At 34.5% G+C, this 21,817-nt stretch overlaps 2 protein-coding genes across 2 annotated transcripts; both read right to left on the reverse strand.

Moving 5' to 3' along the window:
- Window positions 1-3,474: 3,474 nt before the first annotated feature.
- On the reverse strand, window positions 3,475-4,749 carry LOC116120311. Its single transcript, XM_031406270.1, has one exon. The coding sequence runs from the start codon at window positions 4,747-4,749 to the stop codon at window positions 3,475-3,477; it is 1,275 nt and encodes a 424-aa protein (XP_031262130.1).
- Window positions 4,750-12,665: 7,916 nt separating this feature from the next.
- Window positions 12,666-21,115, reverse strand: LOC116120312 (CSC1-like protein At4g02900). Its single transcript, XM_031406271.1, has 11 exons — window positions 20,596-21,115; window positions 20,322-20,471; window positions 19,699-19,834; window positions 17,784-17,885; window positions 17,425-17,541; window positions 17,190-17,270; window positions 15,428-15,768; window positions 14,657-14,902; window positions 13,980-14,304; window positions 13,175-13,408; window positions 12,666-12,884 (listed from the first exon to the last, which is right to left on the reverse strand). The coding sequence occupies exons 1-11, from the start codon at window positions 20,907-20,909 to the stop codon at window positions 12,666-12,668; spliced, it is 2,265 nt and encodes a 754-aa protein (XP_031262131.1). The 5' UTR covers window positions 20,910-21,115.
- Between the last annotated feature and the right edge of the window lie 702 nt (window positions 21,116-21,817).

The following is a 21,817-nucleotide window of genomic DNA, read 5'->3' on the forward strand; positions in this document are numbered from 1 at the left end:
CTTGTATTTTTGAAATTCTTAATTGAGTAAAGTAACTATTCTTGATGTAGTAAAATCTTCGACATTTTACCAATACCGTATTGATAGGTTCTCAAGTTTCGTCAGAAACATCAAAATCCTTAATAAAAATTAACCTAGACAACTAATATTAACCACCCATCTACATAAATATCCTTTGATTTGGTAGGGATTGTAGTTATGAAGAATGGGTTAGATGGGTTTTAAAGGTTAGAGAATAGGCTTTGGTTAAAGGTTTAAGAATTTCTTAATAGGGGTATTTTTGTCTTAAAAATAATGTATAATGCCATTTTGCTAGATTGTGAGAAACTTTCAAAAATACTACATCTCAACTCCACCCCTAAAATAGTGTCATATAATATGATTTCTCATTATTTAATACAAGGGAAATATAACAATTTATTTCATGCGTAAGTGTAAAATTTGTTAAGAAGATGATGGAATCTTAACGGAACAAGGGAAAACTGAATCAGAGTAATGTTATATGTATACAAATCATTCCCTACAAACTGATGTGACAACGTTGTCTATTCCACATATAATCTTCTTTAATTATTTAATTTGTTTTTAATTTAAAATCACTCAATTATCTTAAAATACATCAGTTTGTATAAAAGGTTTATATACATGAAATATTATCTAATAAATTAACTCTATATTCAATATCAAATTTATTTTGTATTTTATGATTTGTAAAGACAATTTTTTTAATAAAATCATTAAATAGTATTACAAATCTTTTATCTAAGGGTCTATCCGGTCCAACCCAACCGGAGTATGAAGAAATCCTAACTTTTTCACGGGCCAAGTTTCTCCACAGCTAAAAACGGTGAGTTTCATAGCTACAAAAGATCCATTGTTGTTCCATCTTTGAATGAACTTAAATTCCTTTTAAGCTCTTCTTCTCAAGTTTAAACAAATCTAGTTTTCTCTTAAGAATCAATTATTTCAATATATTAGCGAGAATTAGCTTTCTTCATTGGGTTAATACCATTTGCAACCTTGAGACTACAGAAACTAAAGTGGCCCCCTCAATTATCAGAAACTACTAGAGACCTCCTGCCGTTAGTTTCTTCAATGAAAATGGATGTTGACTCTCTTTGACCATGCAAATGTCCAATTTGCCCTTGAAGTTTCATTATAATTCATTATTTTTTTTAGCAATAAAAAACTTTTAAAAAATTCAAAATATTTCAAATAATTTGAAAAAAAATCTTTAAGAAATATCTATTGTTAATTTATATAAAAATATAAAATTCCAAAAATAAAAATATGTAAACTATAAAATGTTCTAATAAAACTTTTTCAAAATAAAACCAAATTCCAAATTTTTTGTAAATTAAAAAAAAAAAAAACACTATAAACAACCAAAATAGTAGAATTTTTTTTTTAAAATGTAAATTAACTATAGATCGTGGCGAAGAATGGGAATATTGCTTTGTGATCTCACCCGATCTGCTACAGCCCAAATCATGGGGGACAACACCCTAGGTTGCGATGGATCTAAAGCAACAAATATGTCACGATGTGATCTACTACTCCAGATCAATGCGATCCTGGTGCTCCAAATCGTAACCAAATAGATTGCAACTATCGAATTTGTTTCCAACAACTATGATTTTTTTTTTTTTTTTTTTTTTAACTTTGATCCACTGAAATTTTAACCAAATCAAGAGATCTAATAACTTTAGGTTTTAGTTTTTTTTTTTTTTTTTTTTTTTTAACATTCATATAATTTAATTAACGGTTAAGTTTTTTAAATATTTTGCCTGTCTCTTTCAATTGAGAATGTCTTTTTGTCCTTATTCCCGTTAAACTTAACTAAGAAATTAAACGGCAGGGCCTCTATGGTAGTTTCTGATAATTGAGGGGTCCAAATGAGTTTCTTGAGTCTCCGGGGGGTAAATAGGACTAACCCTTTCTTCATTTTATCCTATTAAGCCTTATTAAAAAATTTCATGAAACTAAAGTCAGAAAGAAAAGGACTCAAATTCCATAACAGGAGATATTTGGACAATCCAAAATCAGAATTTTTGCATTATCCTGTTAACATGTTTCAACATTTACCCTTACCAAACGTTAAAATATTAGAATCTGACCAAGTTTTGTTTCCTTCTATGTAAGTTTCTGAAAATTGTATTTTCAAACTTCTGTCCCTTTTCTCTTTGTTTTGAGAAAAACATTATGGCCAAATCGATAATTACCTTAACCATGCCATTTTCCTAATTTCTTAGTTGGAAAAAAAGCATGAAACATTATCTTTCTTTTAACATGTTTTCAAAGTGAGTGAGCAAATTTCAGAGGTGGGCTGGACAATATAAAATCAGAATTTCAACATTATCTTACATTCAGCCATGAGCCATCTACACCTAAAAGATATAACTCAAAACAAAAAGCACCAAGGAGCAAATCCCCTCACACATATATGTATAACCAAAACTTCTGTTGGCTGAGCTCAAATAACACACTCACTCTGCACGCAAAGCAACCTAGAAGCCCCAAGCAATTGGACCATGCGACAAAAGATGACTAGCTAAGACCATCCTTTCTGCACATCAACCACTAGCTTGCAATTTTGCAATAGCATTGTTCCTCTCAGTAGGGCCATTAATATTCAATAATCTGTTCTGAAATACGGTAACCAAGTGACAAATAACACACTATTAATGCTGAATCATTTGCAATTTATTTAAACCAAGCAACTTTTCATGCTGGCATATAAGTTAGTTTTTTTCCTGCTCGGTATTTCAGTTGCCTGAAAACTATCCTAAATTTCGCTGCAGCAATAGCATACGTTGATGCCGGAGACTTGCTTAGTTGAAGAAGATGGGGCAGAATTATGAGTAATCTTTAGTTTCTTATTTATTTTTGACATTCTTAAGTGAGCCAACAACTCTTGATGTAGTAAAATCTTCAACACCTACAGGATTCTAAAGGCAGTTCTTCCAGCTCAGTTGCATTGAACTCGATCACAATATCAATGCCATATAAACTTTCCATTTTTAAGAGAGAGCAAGAGAGAGAGTGAATGAAGCCTATGCTTAAACTTATAGATTAATGCGCCTCACAGAACTACAAGCCGCATCATCCGTCCATTTTGAACCACAGAAGATGCACATATGGTTGAAATGATCTTATTTCAGACTAATGTGAATCAACTAATTAAGATATAAAGCAAAATAGCCCACTGAGCTGAGCTATTCTAAAGACTAATACAAATAAGTTCCGCAACAAAGTTGATGCTCAAAACATAATTGCCATCAAGTCTTGAAATATAAGCACTTAAAGCAAATATGCATCAAATGTATAGCCGAGGATCATGGAATAGATTTCCAAGCTTTCTAATAGACACAACCAAGTCTGTGACATAATTTAAGTTAAAAAGAGCTCAATTATATACACATATTATAAGGAGACCGCCAAGAAATAGCATATTTGCAAATATGTCAAACCTTGCTAAGAGGAAGCAGCAGCCATAATAGCTTTCTGCAACTCAGACTCCAAATCACTAGCCTGACTCACAGACTTCTTCGCCTCTGTTTTGCCATTCCCTTCGCCATTCTTCCTGCTCCGCCTCTCAAGCTCACCAAAACTCTCACTTGAAGATGGAAACACCTTCTTCCCAGTACTATCACTGACTCCATTAAAACCCCTTGCCTCAGAGAAACCCTCACTTGAAGATGGAAAGACCTTCTTCCCAATACTATCACTTACTCCACGATAACTCCTCGTGGAAACTCCCATTCTCATATCCTCCAAACATTGTTTCATGTCCCTGTTTTCCTTCTCCAATAATTCCAAATCTCTGCTCATCCAAAAACACATTCCCTTCAACAACTCCAAATCACCCACGTTACTCTCAGAATTCATCTTCTTCACCTCTTCTAACTTTTCAACTCTCTCAATCCCAATCTTATTCACAGTTAAATACGGCATTCTAACCTCTGAATTCGCCGGCAAATTCACTCCCCACCTCAAATTTGCCTTTAACCCTTTCGTCACAGGCAACACAGTTTTTGCCTTTACAGAAATTCCACCCAACAGTCCACCTCTTTCACCATCTTTCATCTCCAATATCCTCTCTTTAACAAACCCAATTCCATCACCCGAACCAACCCCTTTAAAAAAGCTAGGCTTCGCATTACCAAACCCATTTTCACTCGTACTACACGGCTCCAATTTCACATCTTGCCAACCCAAAGCCTCATGCACAACCGACCCACTTGCAAAATGGTAATTCGGAGGAGAACCAGATTGCAAGTTGGCCGCAGAACCGGAGCGGGACCCCAAATTTCTAGGGTTAGGGTTTGCAGAGGAAGTAGTTTTATGCAGCGAAAAGTGACCAAATTGGGGCTTGAAATGGAGCAAAAAGGTAGGGGAAATAGTTGAGGGGTTGGTGGAGGAAAGAGAGAAGTGGGCAGAGAAGATAAGAGGAGAATCATGAGGCGAACCAAACAAGCCAAGGCCCGATTTGAGAGAGACGGAGAAAGGGGCAGCTGAGGCTGCCGTTGTATTTGAAGAGACGGGTGTGTAGGTGAATCTGAAAGAAGGGCCGGAAGAGAAGTTGGTGGAGAGAGAGAAGGAGAGGTGTTTGGGAGTGGCGGTTGTGGCGGTTGTGAGTGAAGAAGTGAAGGGTTGGTTGAAAATGGAGATGGGTAATTTAGCCTTTAGGAGAGGGGGGTTTTGAGTCTGTTGTTTGTAATCATCTTGGAGTTTCAGAGAGAGCTTCATCTCTGTCACTGTGTGTTGTTTCTTGTCTCTGTGATGGAAATTAACTGATCCAGAACCAACCTCGAATGAGAACAGAGACGGGACCAAAACGATGCGTTTCGACTTTTAGCTTTACCATATATATATATTTTTTTTATAAATAAGGATTCCATGTAAATCCGATTATCCTAATTAAAAAAGGGATTTTTATAGCAAACCCCCCTATGTTTGGTATTTTTATGAGCACTCTGTTAGTTTTGAAAATGTCCCCCTAACCCTGTATGTTTGGCCCTCTTCTAGTGAGTATCTGTTAGTTTCGAAATTGCAATCCTAACCTCCATTTTTTTAAGGAAATGTGTTTTTACTATTTACTTAAATTTTATCAATCTAACATTCAAAAGATGTCAATAATGCTGAGAGGTTAATATTTTTTTTGGAGGTTAAATGGATGAAATTGTTGATAAATTTGAAGGTTGAATTGATAACATTTTTGAAACTAATGGATACTCACTACTCAGTACAAAAAAGCTCAAACACATCACACATGGGAGTTAAGATCACATTTTTTAAACTAGTAGGTGTTCACAATAAAAAAGCCAAATATATGGGATTAACGTTACATTTTCGAAACTAAGGAGTGCACACATAAAAAGACCAAGCACATGGGGTTTACTGAAAAACAGCGTTTAAAAAAAGAGTAAACACCTTTTCCCACCCAAGGTTTGCCTTCATGACACTTTCCCACCCAAAAAGTTTCAAAATACCATTTTCTCACCCAAAGTTTATATTCCGATAGGAGTAATACTACACATGTAACATTTTTATACAACATTTCTCATATAATATTATGTGGCAAAATATGATTAGTTGATTTTAAATTAAAATTAAATTTTCACTCAATCATTTTTTGTCACATAATATTGTATAAGAATGTTATATGTATAGTGTTATTCTTTCGATAATACCGAAAATACACTTCACTTTCTAAGCTAGCATTCAGCGAATTACTAGGAGCTAGGGTGAAAGAGGTTTTGTAGAGTGAAGGTTGGTGGATCGAATGGTGATGACCGATTGAATATTCGTTCTCGAGATCATTCGAAAATCAGCTAAGAACAAAAAACCTTAGCTTTGCAGTAGTCGGCAATCGATGAGAAATCAAGTACTAGAGTGAGAGGGGTTTTCTAGAGAAGAGACCGGTTCAAATGGTGGTGACAAAGATAATTTTTGCCGCTAGCAACGGCTAGAATTGGCTTCAGGTATTGATATAATATAAACTTTGGGTGAAAAAATTGTATTTTGAAACTATTTTGGTGGAAAAGTGTCATTAAGGCAAACCTTGGGTGGGAAAAAGCCGTTTACTCGTAAAAAATGAATAAGATTATGACCAGGTGAGATACATTATCCAATGGCATATTATGCTAATTAATTAATTTGTATGTAGGGCTCTTATTAATAACGAATTGTTAATGAGTGGTACTATATTATTATATAGCATATATATAGAAATCAAACCGGGAATTCAGATATTTCAAACAAATTTTATTATTATTTTAACATCATTACAAACTCACTTATCAATAATTCAAAATTATTACAATTAAGGCTATAGTTTTGTTATGCCTGAAAATCAAGGCTGATATTAACCTAGGACAACAAATATCAATCAAAGTTCAGAAAGACTTTATACTGTCCAGGAGCTGTCATGTTGCTCTATGATAGAAAAAATATGGTTCTTATCAACTTAACAGATTCAGGCTTTGTCTATGAGTGACTGAGGACTGTACACATGTCCAAGCCTCAGATAATTTAAGGATATTTTTTAAGTTATCAGTCAATGAGAGACAAGGAAGGACTTACACAACATCTACCCACTTGCAGATTTGTAATTATTATCTTGAATTCTTCTACTATAAATAGAGGTTTCCCCCTCTCATTTTCAGCATTCTGAGACTAAACCCTCATTCTAATTGTAATCTTTATTTTCAGAACAAAGATAACCTATGAAAAAGAGACTAACTTGATATTCTCTCTAAATATTCGATCATTGTACCTTTGTTCATTGTTCGCTATACGCGACCTCTTGTAATCTCTTATATATAAAAGAAACAGTAAACATAAGATTCGCTTTAAGTATCCGAACCACTTTAAAAATCATATCTCTCATTTATTATTTAATCTTTGCATCCAATTATAATCATTCACGTGTAATTTATAAGCAGAGCTTAACACTTTGTACGTGCGAGTCATTGGTGTCAAAATCAGGCATCGACAAGTTTAAAATAAAAAAATCAGGTAAAAAGTTGTGTATTTAAAACAGTTTTTTTTTTTTTTTTAAATATTGTTATCAAGTGCTTGTATATAGATATGATATAGATATATATAATATATATATGCTTCAAATATCAAATTTTTTAAATTAAAAGAAGGTTTATCAAATTGTTATTATAGGATTCAATTGCAGCAACCCCTGAAGTTCACAAAAACTTTCCTCCAATTATGGGGCTTACACCCCGAATAGAGTTTTTTTTTTTTTTTTTTTTTTTTTTTTTTTTTTTTTTTTTTTTTTTTTTTTTTTTTTTTTTTCAGTTCAAGGAATATAAATGATATTTAGAATAAATTTAGGTCATTTCTTGACAAACGAAGGGGCAATTTTGAACGACTAGCTAGAAGTTTTGGTTGTCTGTTTTAGTAGTATGTAATTCTAATATAAAAATGAAACCATTTGATTAAAACGCCATTTAAACAAAATGTTTTTATAAAGAATAAAGAATTACAACTTAAACGAGACATATCCGAAAAAGCACGACGCAAAACAAGCTGGGACGAACAAAATGTTTTGTCAACCCTTAAACAAACCTCTTTTTGATAGTATTGGTGTTAATTTCCTAAAATTATACACCAAACTGTAAGGTGACAATGTAAAAACTGTAATTATTATCACAGTTTTTCTGCCTCCATGGGCATCTTCTATGTTCAAAATGTGTATTGTTAACTCAAAGAATTAAATTGCTATATAAAGAACACTTTTGAAACGAAGTCCCTATCTATAAAATCCATTGGAGTTCTCTTACTATCATTTCTCTCTCAAGCTTGCACTTTGCAAACTCATCTCCAATATATATATTCACTGTGTAAGCAATTAAATGAACGGGAGCTGACCTTTCTTTTTTCCAGTTGTATGTACAAGCTGATCTGGAAGCAATGCTGGAAATCAATGAGAGGAAGAATAATTTCCGTGTTCTTGGTTTATTATTATTTTCTCTCCTTGATGTATAATGATTCTTGATGTATAATACGTATTTTGTTAGTAAGTCAGTAGTAGTTAATTGCTGGGTATAGTTAAGATTAGTTGGTTGAGTTAATTACTTTGGTTACTTTCAACTATGGTTAATTAATCATAGTTACTGAAATGTAATAAGTGTGATACTGTTTTACTTTACTTTTTTAGACTTGAATAATAAAGAAATCAGATTCTCATTCTCTTCTTCCAAATGAGTTCGTAGATGGTATCAGAGCAGTGATTCTTTGCTGCCAAATCAACAAATTCGACTGAAGAATTATTCTTTGCTGCGAAATCAACAACTTCGACTGAAGAATCAAGCTCAAGTTTGAAGTTTCGTCTAAAATTTTTCAAGATTGAGTTTCAAGATTGAGTTTTCTGCTTCACCATTTCTGTTCAGAATCAAGCTGATTCGTTCCAGATCAATTTAATTTCATTAACAATAGATGTCAAATATCACAGATTCAGGTTCCCCTCTTTACATTCACCCGTCGGACACCCGTGGTTCAGTTCTGATTTCAAAGTAGCTTACCAGAACTGAGAACTATGGGATATGGAGTCGTGCCATGAGGTTTCGCTAAGGGCAAAAAATAAATTGGGATTTGTTGATGGATCTTGCGAGAAATCGAAATTCAATGAAGGATTGCATGCTCAGTGGGAACACTGCAATTCTCTGGTTTTAGCGTGGATTTTTAATACTGTCTCAAAAGACATTTTCAATAGTATTATGTATTCAAATAGTGCGTATCAAGTGTGGCAAGATCTCCAAGAACAATACAATAAAGTGAATGGTACAAGAGTGTTTGGGATTCATAGGGAAATTGCTAATCTAGTACAAGGTACGAGTTCGATTGCGGTCTATTATAACAGATTGAAAACCTTGTGGGATGAACTGAGTTCGTTAGTGAGTCTACCACTTCCAAACAGTGATTCAGCCAAGGCATATTTGGCTCATCTCAATCAGCGGAAGCTTTTGCAGTTTCTAATGGGACTTAATGAATCGTACACCTTGGTAAGGAGTCAAATCTTATTGATGGTGCCTCTGCCTTTAGTCAAGCAAGCATATTCCATAGTAAGTCAGGATGAAAGCTAGAAGGTCTTGACTAGTTCCTATCACAACACTGAGGTTACTACAGTGCTATATTCACAAGGCAATCAGAGGAATCAGAATCAAAGCTCAAAATACAAGGGGAAGAAACCCTACATAGAGTGTGACTACTGTCATGCTCCAGGGCATAAGAGGGAAACCTGTTATAAACTACGTGGTTATCCAGATGATTTTGTGTTCACCAAGGGCAAGTCAGGGACAAAACCTAAAGCTAATCAAGTCCATTCGACTCAGGATCAGTTGGTGAACTCTGAAACAGTAGGTGACAATACCAAAGGAGGAGCTCATCTCGGCAATGTGTTAACTCCATACCAGTATGCACAACTACTTCAATTGTCGGGAAAAGAGAACATGGGTGCAATGTCTGCTAATCTTGCAAGTACAATTGTGCCTCTATACTCAAAATTTAATAATTCTGATTGGATTCTTGATTCTGGGGCCACTGACCATATGACACATGATTTCCAAAACCTTGAATGTTCTGTAGCTAGTAGTCCACCCGTAACAAGTTATGTAGGACTTCCTAATGGAACTAAAACACCAATCACTCATGTTGGTTCTATAAAATTGAAGAAAATTTGTCTCTTGAAAAGGTTTTACATTTACCAGATTTTAAGTATAATTTGATGTCGATATCCAAATTAACTGCATCAAGTAACTGTTCCATCACATTTTATCCGGATTTTTGTGTTATCCAGGATCTTTGGAGTGGCAAACTCAAGGGGATTGGTAAGCAATATCAAAGGCTATGCCATTTTATACCTTTTTCACAAATAAAACACTGTCTTCCAGTTTTAGGAATAAAGAATTTTGTTTGTAATTCTTGTGATGTAACCTTTGATTCATCAATAAAAAGACATTTAGTAATGTCCACAGCACTATATAGTAATGACATTGTACTTTGGCATAGGAGATTAGGACATGCACCCTTACCAGTCCTACAAAAATTACATCATGAATTTCCTTCACACTCTAATTTTCACTTCGGCATTTGCCCTTTAGCAAAACAAACCAGGTTACCATTTGCCTTAAGTGAAACACATACATCACATATCTTTGAGTTGTTACACTTAGATGTTTGGGGACCTTATAAGATCCCAACCCAAGGAAATGTTAGGTTTTTTCTCACCATAGTAGATGACTTCTCTAGGACTACATGGCTTTTCCTTATGCAACACAAATTTGATGTGTATCAAAACTTAAAAGATTTCCTTCACATGGTCAAAAATTAGCATAATAAGACCCCCAAATGCATTAGAACTGACAACGGTTTGGAATTTTTCAATCATCAATGTCATGATTTATTGGTTGGTTTGGGTATCATACATCAGAGCACATGTGTGTACACTCCACAACAAAATGGAGTTGTAAAGCATAAGCATAGGCATATACTTAACATAGCTAGAGCCCTTAAGTTTCAATCACATATTCTAGACTATTTGTGGGGTTATGCAGTCAAAACTGCAGTCTATATCATAAATCGATTACCCACTAAAGTCTTAGATGGTCTCTCACCTTATGAGAAGTTCTTTGGTCATAAGCCTAAGTTGAACCACTTGAAAGTTTTTGGATGCCTAGTATATGCTACCAATTTGATTCCCCATGACAAGTTCACTCCTAGATCTACTCCTTGTGTGTTTCTTGGTTACTCTACTACAAAAAAGGGTTATATTTTGTATGATTTACATTCCAAATCTGTTCATATTAATCGTGATGTGGTTTTCCATGAATATATTTTTCCTTTTACTTTACATAAATCTAGTTAACCACCTTTTATCCGAGAAACATTTTTGGAACAGGATTTTGAAACTGCATCTTCCACTATTTTTTATTTGCATGAAAATACAAATGATCTTCATGAAACAGAACCAGCAGATCCTATTTCTCCAGCTTCATATAGTTCACCCAATCTACCTAGTACCTCTTCACAACATCCTGGTCCTCTTAGAAAATCTGGTAGAGTCACTAAACCACCTATTTGGACCACTGATTTTGTATGTCCTACATTACCTAAAACTAATCTAACAACTACTGTCCAATATCCTATTCAGAATTACATTTCCTACACACATCTTTCACCATCCTATCAAACATGTCTATCTAGTATGTAAGCTCCATAAGTCATTATATGGCTTGAAACAAGCCTCCAGGGCATGGAATACAAAGCTTACTACTGCACTAATATCAGGTGGCTTCCACTAATCACCCTCGGATCATTCTTTCTTCTTTAAGAAAGACAATTCTAATATTGTGATTTTGCTTGTATATGTTGATGATTTGGTTATCATAGGTAATGATCATTCTCTTATTCAGGCTACTAAAGATTTGTTGCACTCTAACTTCAAGTTAAAAGATCTTGGTTCTCTTAGATATTTTTTAGGTTTTGAAGTTGCTAGATCATCCAAGGGCATTAGTTTGTGCCAACGGAAATATGCGTTAGAGTTGATTGTCACCTTAGGTTTGGCTGCTGCTAAACCAGCCTTGATACCCCTTGATCATCAGCAGAAGTTTACAACAGTGGAATTTGATGCTTCATTTCCTAGTGCAACAGATCCTACCTTAAAGGATCCCTCTGTTTATCAGAAATTGATTGGGAAGTTGCTGTATTTGTGTCATACCAGACCAGATTTGAGTTATTCTATAAATCTACTTAGTCAGTTTATACATCAGCCAAAACAGTCCCATCTCAATGCAGCTCTCAAAGTGGTCAAATATATCAAAAGATCTCCTGGTTTAGGCTTGGTTTTTCCAGCAAATGGTTCTATCCATCTTCAAGCTTTTTGTGATTCTGATTGAGCTTCTTGCCTTATGACGCGTAAGTTCATTACTAGCTTCTACATCTTCTTGGGAGGTTCTTTACTGTCATGGAAATCTAAGTGTCAAGTTACAATTTCCAGGTCATCCTCTGAAGCAGAATATCGTGCCATGGCTTCTACGGTTTGTGAGCTTGTATGGCTTACTCAACTTTTGATTGATCTTGGCATTTCGGTTCCCCAGCCTATTCCTCTTGGGTGTGACAGTCAATCAGCCATCCATATTGCTTCTAATCCAATGTTTCATGAGCGTACAAAACATATTGACATTGATTGTCATATAGTTCGTACTAAAATCAAGGAAGGCCTGGTACATCCTATTCACATTCCTACTCAAGAACAGCTCGCTGATTTGTTCACGAAGGCTGTTGTTGGTCCTCTCCATCGCCATTTACTATCCAAGTTGGGAGCGTTTGACATTCATCACCCGCCAACTTGAGGGGGGGGTCTTGGTTTATTATTATTTTCTCTCCTTGATGTATAATGATTCTTGATGTATAATGCGTATTTTGTTAGTAAGTCAGTAGTAGTTAATTGCTGGGTATAGTTCAGATTAGTTGGTTGAGTTAGTTACTTTGGTTACTTTCAACTATGATTAATTAACCATAGTTACTGAAATGTAATAAGTGTGATACTGTTTTACTTTACTTTTTTAGACTTGAATAATAAAGAAATCAGATTCTCTTTCTCTTCTCCCAAATGAGTTTGTACACGTGTGTGTGTGTGTGTGTGTGTATCAGTGACCAGCTGAATAACTAGACTCGGAAGAAGGTTTACTACTACTCTTATTCCTTCTTGTAGAAACAAGTGGACTGTTTCGCTCCTCCTCATCAATCTGTGGCCTCTCAGATTTATCACCCTTGAAAACAGGATGTAAATAAGCATCCTGTAGATAATCTTTTATATTTAGAGTCGGTTCTCTAGCCCGTTCAAGCGTATCCTTCACCATTGCGTCCTGTGATGTTATTAAATATCAGTTGCGGATCATTGTCAACTAATCTTAATTTCAGTTAAAAAAGTATGCAGAGTATCTGGGGCTTTCAACTATGTCAGTTGATCATAACAAAACTGTTCAAAATGGTCGAACAAACATATTGTTCAAAGATTCAAGATGGATTATCAAAGCCTGGAGGTCTTTTGATTCTAATAATGATGCAAGGCAAATGACATCACACATCATCAACATTCAATATATCACCATTCAAAAGTTGATAAAAATTTCTAATTATAAGTATTTGGTCAAACCTGTAATGGGAACATCAAAAATGCAGATTCAAAACGGCCTTTGCAATATCTGTGGAACCAGAAGGTTAAAATTGGAAGGGGAATGAGCAAAGGTGTTGATCTCTCAGTTTTCTTCGTGCTTAGCAAACCTATCAGAAGCAGTTGAGATATTATCAAATTGGCAATCAGACGCCTATGCACATCAGGCCAGAATGCAGCTCCACTCTCATATATTTGGACATACACGTTGATAACCTTGCAAAAAAAGAGTAAAAAAGCAATAATCAACAATGAACTTTGTATTATAAACTTTGTTTACTATAACTAGTAAGTACAAGTAAACATTAAACAAATATGAACAAAACGAATCTTATAAACACCATTTTGGAATGAAGAATGTGGTCTAGCTCGTATTGTTAATGGCAACAAAAAAAGTGGATGAAAAACAACTCATCAAACCTACTGTTATAAAAATCAACCATTACTACTACAGTGAACATTAGTAAGAGAATTTTCAAGCTGAACTTCTATCTAATGAAAATTTTTGTCACTACCAAGAAGAGATATAACCAATGGAACATTCAACAAATGTGGGCATAGATTTCCAAGACACTTTTATGACCATCCATATCTCTCCATTGTGAATTATAGATCTGCTTTGCTGTGATGAATCCTATGAATATAGACAAAGTTGCAATTGCTAAGATAAAGAGTGCTCTAAAAATTGAGGGACCCTATCAATAGCCATGTAAAATGTATGTGTGTGCACACACAAACAGACGCTAACTGGAAGTTGAAAGCATGAAAATTATATTGACTAAGGTACCTGATGACGAAATACCAGATATGAAAAGACAAAGAACACAATGATGAAAGGAATAAGTATGGGTGTGACGACGGCATATACAAGTCCCAGCAAGAAATAGAACTGGATCCGAGGTTCAGATAAAGCAAGTTTGAAGTATCCAGGATCCATTGCCTCATCCCTGTCTTGGGCTGTCTTAACCAAAAAAAAGTTTTTCAGGTGGAATAAGACTAATGGTACCAATCTGAGGATCTCCGCAGCAATTCCAGCCCAACCATCAACCATTATATAGCTAATGAAGAAAGTTGCTTTCATTGGAATGGACACGCCAATAGTTTTTGGAATCCTGTGGAGAGAATACAAGTGCATTTCAATTGCCTTCATGTTATCAGTTGATCATCAACTAAAAAGTATAATTGCACATAAAAGGCCAAGGCACTCAAATGTTGACAGGATTACTAGTCATTCAGTAATACATCATATAATAAAAACAAAAAGATAATTAGCTTAGGGAAGAACATCTATGTATCTGATAGAAATAAAGTAATAACTTAGAATGGCCTGCAAATTTAGCATGAATCAAAGAATTATTGGGCCACATGTCTGACTAGTGCTTTACAGAAAAGCATATTTAAATAATATCTTCGATTGAAGAGACTTTGATACTCGATGCAAGTTATTTATTTTAAGCAACATACTCTGTTGGGGGCTGGTTAAGAAAAGCTTCAAGCTGCTGAAATGCTGTTCCTGTAATAATGCTTCCAAGAAAAACATTAACCAGTATGAACAAATAATATTTCCCAGCCGATCTCCTCTCCAATGACGAGAGTGATGTAAATCCTTCTATCTGGGACATGGTCATGAGAATATATGGGAGTACAATAAGAAATATCTTCAGAGCAATCCCTGGAAGAAATCCTTGAATTATTGACTTCACAAACCCACTGCAGAAAAGAATTTCAAACAGTTAAAACTTAGACAACCTCAAGCCTGAAAACAGCAGTACTAGTGAGGAGGCAATCAGAAAATATCTTATAGTTCATTGTATCCTGTGAGTAGGAGTAAGTAGCAGAAATCATCCATAATCATAACCTTGTATCAGACTCTCCAAGTTTAACTTTTGTGAGAGCCCTTTCACCAAGATAAATCCAACTTGAACACTGTCAGAGCTTGTCTGGTTTCATTAAGAGAACTGTACTACTTAGGAGTAGAGTAGTGTGAACGACTACATTTCCTTTTTAGCTTGGTTAGTCAGAACCTTGGTGGCATAGCCATGTACACAAGCGGTGGTAAAAGGTTTCTTGAAAAAGGTGGTAGTAAGTTAAAAAGATCCCTTTTGTGTCATTTTGATAATTTAAGATGTCCATTGATTAGAAGCATTAGCTTAATAGAATGATATAGACAAAATAAATATATGGAATGCATCACAACATTAGAATATCTTAGCAGCAGTAGAAGAATAAACTTACGTTTCTATAAGAGGCTGCAAGAAAGGAAAAACCTTTTCAATCCCCTCGATGTTGGCGAGGGATTGAACAAATGCAATGGGAATCATGAAAAAGAAAGTTAGGAAAAACAGAGAAACAGCCATGAGCAATCTTCGGATAGTCAAATGAACAAATGGTATAGAAAGATTTTTCCAATAAATGTCACGTGGCTCAGGAGCCCACTCTGTCAACCAAATTGTAGGGTTACTTGATTGCTGAGTCTGAGCACAGACTGCTGCTCCCCATCGAGATTTGAATGAAACAAATGCTGCTGGATTTATACAATTAGGGTCATTCATTACCCTCTCTCTTTCGGTAGTCTCCTGCGTATAAAAATGTCCATATTACACTTCAGGAGCAAACAAAGAAAATTAAATAGGCAGGGCATGTAGTGAAGTTATTTCTGGTCACCACATGTACAGATTTGTGAAAATTAATATTAGTCAGTAACAAACACATAACAATTCTAAAATGCACATATGGTAGTAATACTCCTACTTCATACTTCCAAAAACTACAAAATTTCTAGAATACTCAGTAACAAATTGTTACTCCCAGAAGGATAAGAAATATGAAGGAATGCATTGTCCATACGCTTGTCAACTTCATAAAACTAAATTCCTTTAGAATGAAAAGATAAAATAGCATCACAACCTTACTGATAAGTTTTTCTCCTTCCATGTAGAAATTCGAGAAACAAGAATATGCCTGATGGCACTGCTGCTTGCACCAGATTGGATAATCTTCATAACAAACGAATACAGCATGAAAGAATGGGTGACAGGACAACACACTCAGTCAAACATAAGATCTCTCGGGGAGATTTTATGATTAAAGGATTCAAATCAAAACTTCTAGATACCATTTGGAATCAGCTAAAAGAATTATTTTTCGCTTTGAATAGCACTCTTTGGAAGTGCAATCACTACAATTAAGTTGTTCATAATTTTATTATGTCAGCTAACTTTGTTTCTCTCTTTCTATTTTCAGTTACAATGAGAAGTGGCATTTCCCCATCCTTTGAACTACCGTGTTCCCTAATGGAGGTTCCAAATCCCACTGCAATCCCCGATAAAGAACAATCAGGATAGCTGCCACGCTCAATCTCAGCCTTGACCGACGCTACTCTTGACTTCCCATCATATTAGAGTTTTAAATCCCATCCTCTCCAGTCTCTTCACTTGTCCACTCTGAAATAATAATGTTTAGATTTTACTGAGACTTTCATAGAATTAGTATCTTGTATAGCTTTACAACCTAGACTTTTTGCTCCTTCTACAATACTAGCTTTATTTTTTGCTTCTCCTTGTGCAAAATTTCTGCCTCCCCTAACACATGATCCAATGCCTGGGGTTGTCCTACAATACTTCTAACATTTGATTGTGTATTTAATGTTTGTTCAAATTGATATAAAATCTTTATCATTCTTCATCCTTCATTTCAAAATGGAGCATGAAAACCACCTAAATTTCATTCAGATGAAATTCAGAATGAAGACAGAGAATGCTCCAATCTGAAGGCACCTGTTCTTATTGAAACTATGGCCAGGTATACACATGAACAGTGAAGATGGTAGCAAACACAAGGACCTGAGTTTAACCGCCATGTGCTTTTACCAAGTTCTTTAAATACGGCCATAACAGCAAGAGAAGCAGCAAAATAAAAAAAACAAATAACCACCAGAAAGCTTCTAAATCAATAGAAAACCAAAGATAAATCTTTATTATAGCATATGCAAACTTACTTCTTGAGTCAACTTCTCAATCTTAGCCGTATAATGTTCAATTGCATCCACTTGAGTTCCCCAAAGACCCCAGAAACCTGTCTATATATGATAGAAAATGAGATGACAAACTCAATACGTTTAAATCAATATTTTTATATACAAAATGACAATTGTTTGAACAAAATTGATTATTTATAAAAGAAATCTAAAGTAAATGAAACAAAAACAGGAAGTTAAAGATGAACTGAAGAACCTTTGTGGTTGGCTTCGTCGAAGTTCTCTCATATTTATTTTTGTAGTAGGTTAACCAATTTTGCAAACCCTTCTTCTCTGCCGCCAATGCAGCAAGCTTATTTGCATTGTAGACAACCTAGAAAATTGAAGTAGTGAAGCTCCAGTACATTCTCAAACGTGATAACATAAAAGTTGAAAATGAAATTGATCATGCTCTATAAAGAACTCTTCAAAATTAAATAGAGTTCTATCAAAGAAAAAAATCCCTATCCATACTACAAGGTAACTATGATTTCTTTTTACTTATTTGCAGCAGTACCCATTATTAGATCATGAATCAAGCTACTATAATTAATGCAGCCTGAGAACGATGCATACCTGATGAGTAAGATAATGATCAGGATGATTTACACAGAAGAAATGTTGGACGTGCTCAGTAACTGATTCATCCTGATCTGGAGGAATGTTTCTCACAAGAACCTGCCAAGAGTATTAAAATAGATAAACAGCAAGCCTCGATAAAAAAATTAAATGGAAACAGTCCTGATCAGAGCAACAGATGATCTCACAGACAAGAACATATACTAATTTCGAGATATTGCTTCAATCAAGACATTCCAACTACCAAGTTTGCATTCAAAAAGAGAACAATTAGTGTAACCAAATAATTGGCGTTTATTGAAGTGTTAGAAGCTAAAATTTAAATAAATTCTAAAATTAATGTCTCACTATTTTCTTCTTATATAGGTTATCTGTGTGGCAGAGATCCAATTTTGATTATGTGCACCAATTGAACCATCAGTATGGACAGAGCTTATACATCACTGTCAAATTCTATCTGTAAGATTCTCCATCATATGCATCTTAACTCTGAAAAACAATGTGAGCAACTCTAATGTAACTCTTAACTACTTGGAATTTTCATTTGCTGTTAGACAATAATCTACAGAACACATGAAATTTAACCACTCATCCAATCTAAGAAGTACTCACTAAGTCCACAATCCTTGGATAGAATACGTTTCTCTTACGACATATCTACCTTCTACAGTCAAACTTCTCTATAGTGATATTCTATATAAGAATAAACTCTAGATATTCATAAAAAATTCTAGTTTTAATTTAGGATAGTTATAAATAAGAATAAACTTCATATTGTAATAAGTTATAATTTTTCTAATTTCCGTCTTATATAAGGAAAGTTGTCTCCACATAATAATAATTATATGTATATTGTAAAAAAAAAAAAAATATGCTACATTATATTAAAGGTTTAAAATAAAATAAAATATTTATCTAAAGTTGTTTAGGACAATGATTTATGTTTCAGAGTTGTTACGACACTTTTTAACTTGTGGGTATGTAATAATTATTCGCTAGCATGGATATCTTTTTGTTGAAACCAAAATATTTCTAACTTTTCAAGTATATTTAGAGTTTCATGGCACAAAACTTTTTGTATTTCTATACTATCATCCTCAGGATTATTTCCTTTCCCTTCTTGTCTAATTGCAGCAATGATTTCTTTTTCAGTTAAAGCATATACGACTTGTTGCTTATTTGGATGATCGAGGAAGACATTAATATGCATTCGATTAGTGTAGTGAAATTGTCGAATCTGGTCAGTCAATTCTGCAATGAGTCTTTTATTCTCCACATCCACTTCATTTGTAAGTTGCAATTCATCAACACCGGGGGTCCCAATTTTGCAATGCTTAAAACAATTGACAATTGTATATGGCTTTACATCAATTGACCATGCAGCAACTACATTTACAATTTTATTGAGGATACTTTTCTTTTCTGGTTTCAATACATGATCTTTTATCCATTTAAAAAATAAGCGATTAAAACGTTGATTATAATAACCTTTGAAATTTCTAATAATGTCTGCATCACACGACTGGATTTTGGAAGTGCTAGCTGGTCATAGGAACAGAACAGTTGTGTGATACTAATACTAATACCAATACTATTAAAACAATTAATTGAAATCCTAATACATACTACTAAAACATGAATTATAAAATAAGAAATCAAAATATTAATTTTAGTAACTATACCTCTATTAAGTTATAACTTCCTTATAGTAATAAATTAGTTTGATCCCACCATTATTATTATAAAGAGGTTTTACTGTATTAAGATCTAACTTATTTTACACGTTAGCAAATGTGTTAGAATGACCAAACAAAGGACCTATTATACAGTTAACAATTAGGAAATAGGACAGTTAGACAACATAGACATAAACACTGGCATTAAGCTAAAAGAAAAGAACCAACAAACTCACAGTGAATTGATCAGGGCGACGATTTTCAGATGCCAGAAATCTCAACCTCATTTCTGCAATTATCTTGTACTCCTCGTGAAGCACATAGCATGTCCAAAATGTGAAGACATAGGACATTGCTATATGTGCATATAGCCTGAAAAATATGAACTAGAAGCTGAACTCATATCATTAACACAAATTCCTATTGACAATGAAAATTCAAAAGAAACAGAAGGCATATATTACTAGTGAGATTCAACTTTAAGATTCTTGCTAGTCTCCATACCACAGGTCAGATATAAAACATTCTAGGATAACTTCCAGGATGACTCATTGCACTCACTAAAATTTCTTTCAATAGGGACATATACACATTACATAATTATTACTATAAGGCAAGTGTCACGGACTGGGAGTTTTACACCCAAAAGACTAACCTATTAGGTAGAGGGACTCCCCCCATTTATAAGCCCAAGACCTCTCCAATACGTTTCTGATGTATGATTCGTTACACAATACAAGTTGTAATACCAGTAAAAGTCAAAATAGAAAACAAGTACATTCTATTTCAGTTCCAATATTACAAAGTGCTAGCATCTCACAGCAAAGTGACAGAAGAGAGAATATAAATCGCTCCTCACCTTTTTGATCCAGATGCAACATTGGATATTGAGAGCTTGTCGATATCATCGAATGTTACATGCTTACTATGCTCTAATGTCTTCCCTGTCCAATTGACTGGCACTAAAACCAGAAAAGAAAGTACAGCTAGGGGGACAAAGATTTTAATGCTGCAAATTAAAAGAATCATCCATATCATCAAATGATCAATCCATTATAAATAAATTAAAAAGAAAAACACACACAAATGAAGTACTAGACTTATATCAATGCATGAGTCAGAATTAAACGCACCCAAGGAGGTAAATCCTGATTTGTACAACAGAATCTAGTCCGGCGTGATCAATAAGTTCACTTTCAGGCATTTTGAGTGCTTGAGGCATCCAATTCAAGAACCTTAAGTAGGTTCTAAAGTCTAAGTTAACAAATTTGTTCCCAAATGTTCCGGAATGTGTTGGACTATCTCTAACCCCCTTACGATACCATTTAGGGAAGTAAACCCTATCATTTATCGGTTGAAGTCGTAAAATTGCAAACGCCACAAGAAACGTAAACGCCGATAAAAGATTAATAGCCGCGGCAACGCCTATATCTTTGAGACTCGCCATTTCTTTTCCTGAAGCAACAATTTCAAACAATCTTATAACATTTTACGTTTAAGACTCGCCAATTGCTTCCTCAATTCGTTTAATTCTGAAATGAAATCTCGATTAATCATCGCGGAAACCAAATAAGCATTAGTCCTTGACTTGTTTGGCTGCCGAGAAAATTAAACTAAAATCGCGGAAAATGAGAGAGAGGAAATGGAGGGAAAGTTACGACACCTTAAAAAGCATGGCTTTTGATCGAGTCTTTGATTTTGTTAGTTGGTTCGTGAAAAGTGTGTGAGGCAATGCAATACAAGTAGAAACATGGCGGCAACAACCACGGCAACCGCTTTTGATGCAAAGTTGAAGTACCTATAAATAGCTCCAACAATTTGAATCTTTTATTCTTGACTAAATTGCCCTTCATATTTTTGGTTGGTTAGATGACACGTGCCAGGTCTATATATATATTTTATTTATTTTTTTTTTTGCAATTAATATTACTGGCTGAAAGAGTGCTTTCTCCTTTGAAGGAATAATGTAATCCAAATTGCAAATAAATTGTATTACAATTAAATGGTGCAACCAACTTTAATGAATTTAATTCCAAACNTGAAAATGTCCATTTTAACCTGAAACACGAAAAGTAAAGAATTAAGCAACAATTCAGGTCAAAATGCACTAGAAAGTACCTGAAATCCGACAAGAAGGTCTAATGAAAAGTGTATAATTCACGGATTATCATCTCCCTTTCAAACAAGCCTCATCGTGCTTTATCCTACTTTCGAACTCTCTTAACTTCTGAGATCCGCTAACTTCTGCGTTGAAAACTTCCAATTTTGCCCTTATTTGATCAACATGTCCATTTTAACCTGAAACACAAAATGTAAATAATTAAACAACAATTCAAGTCAAAATGCACCACAAAG

This window comes from Pistacia vera, unplaced genomic scaffold (genome assembly GCF_008641045.1).
Source record: "Pistacia vera cultivar Batoury unplaced genomic scaffold, PisVer_v2 Contig93, whole genome shotgun sequence".
Taxonomy (NCBI): Eukaryota; Viridiplantae; Streptophyta; class Magnoliopsida; order Sapindales; family Anacardiaceae; genus Pistacia; species Pistacia vera.

What these genes read in the sequence shown, in the direction of transcription:
- LOC116120311 (XM_031406270.1), bottom strand. Translation starts at nt 4,749, where the DNA reads ATGAAGCTCTCTCTGAAACTCCAAGATGATTACAAACAACAGACTCAA.
- LOC116120312 (XM_031406271.1), bottom strand. Translation starts at nt 20,909, where the DNA reads ATGGCGAGTCTCAAAGATATAGGCGTTGCCGCGGCTATTAATCTTTTA. An exon ending in CTTAACCAGCCCCCAACAGA is followed by an intron (nt 14,305 to 14,656) that starts GTATGTTGCTTA and finishes TTCTCTCCACAG; the next exon opens with GATTCCAAAAACTATTGGCG. An exon ending in ATCTGGTATTTCGTCATCAG is followed by an intron (nt 13,409 to 13,979) that starts GTACCTTAGTCA and finishes TTTTTTTGCAAG; the next exon opens with GTTATCAACGTGTATGTCCA.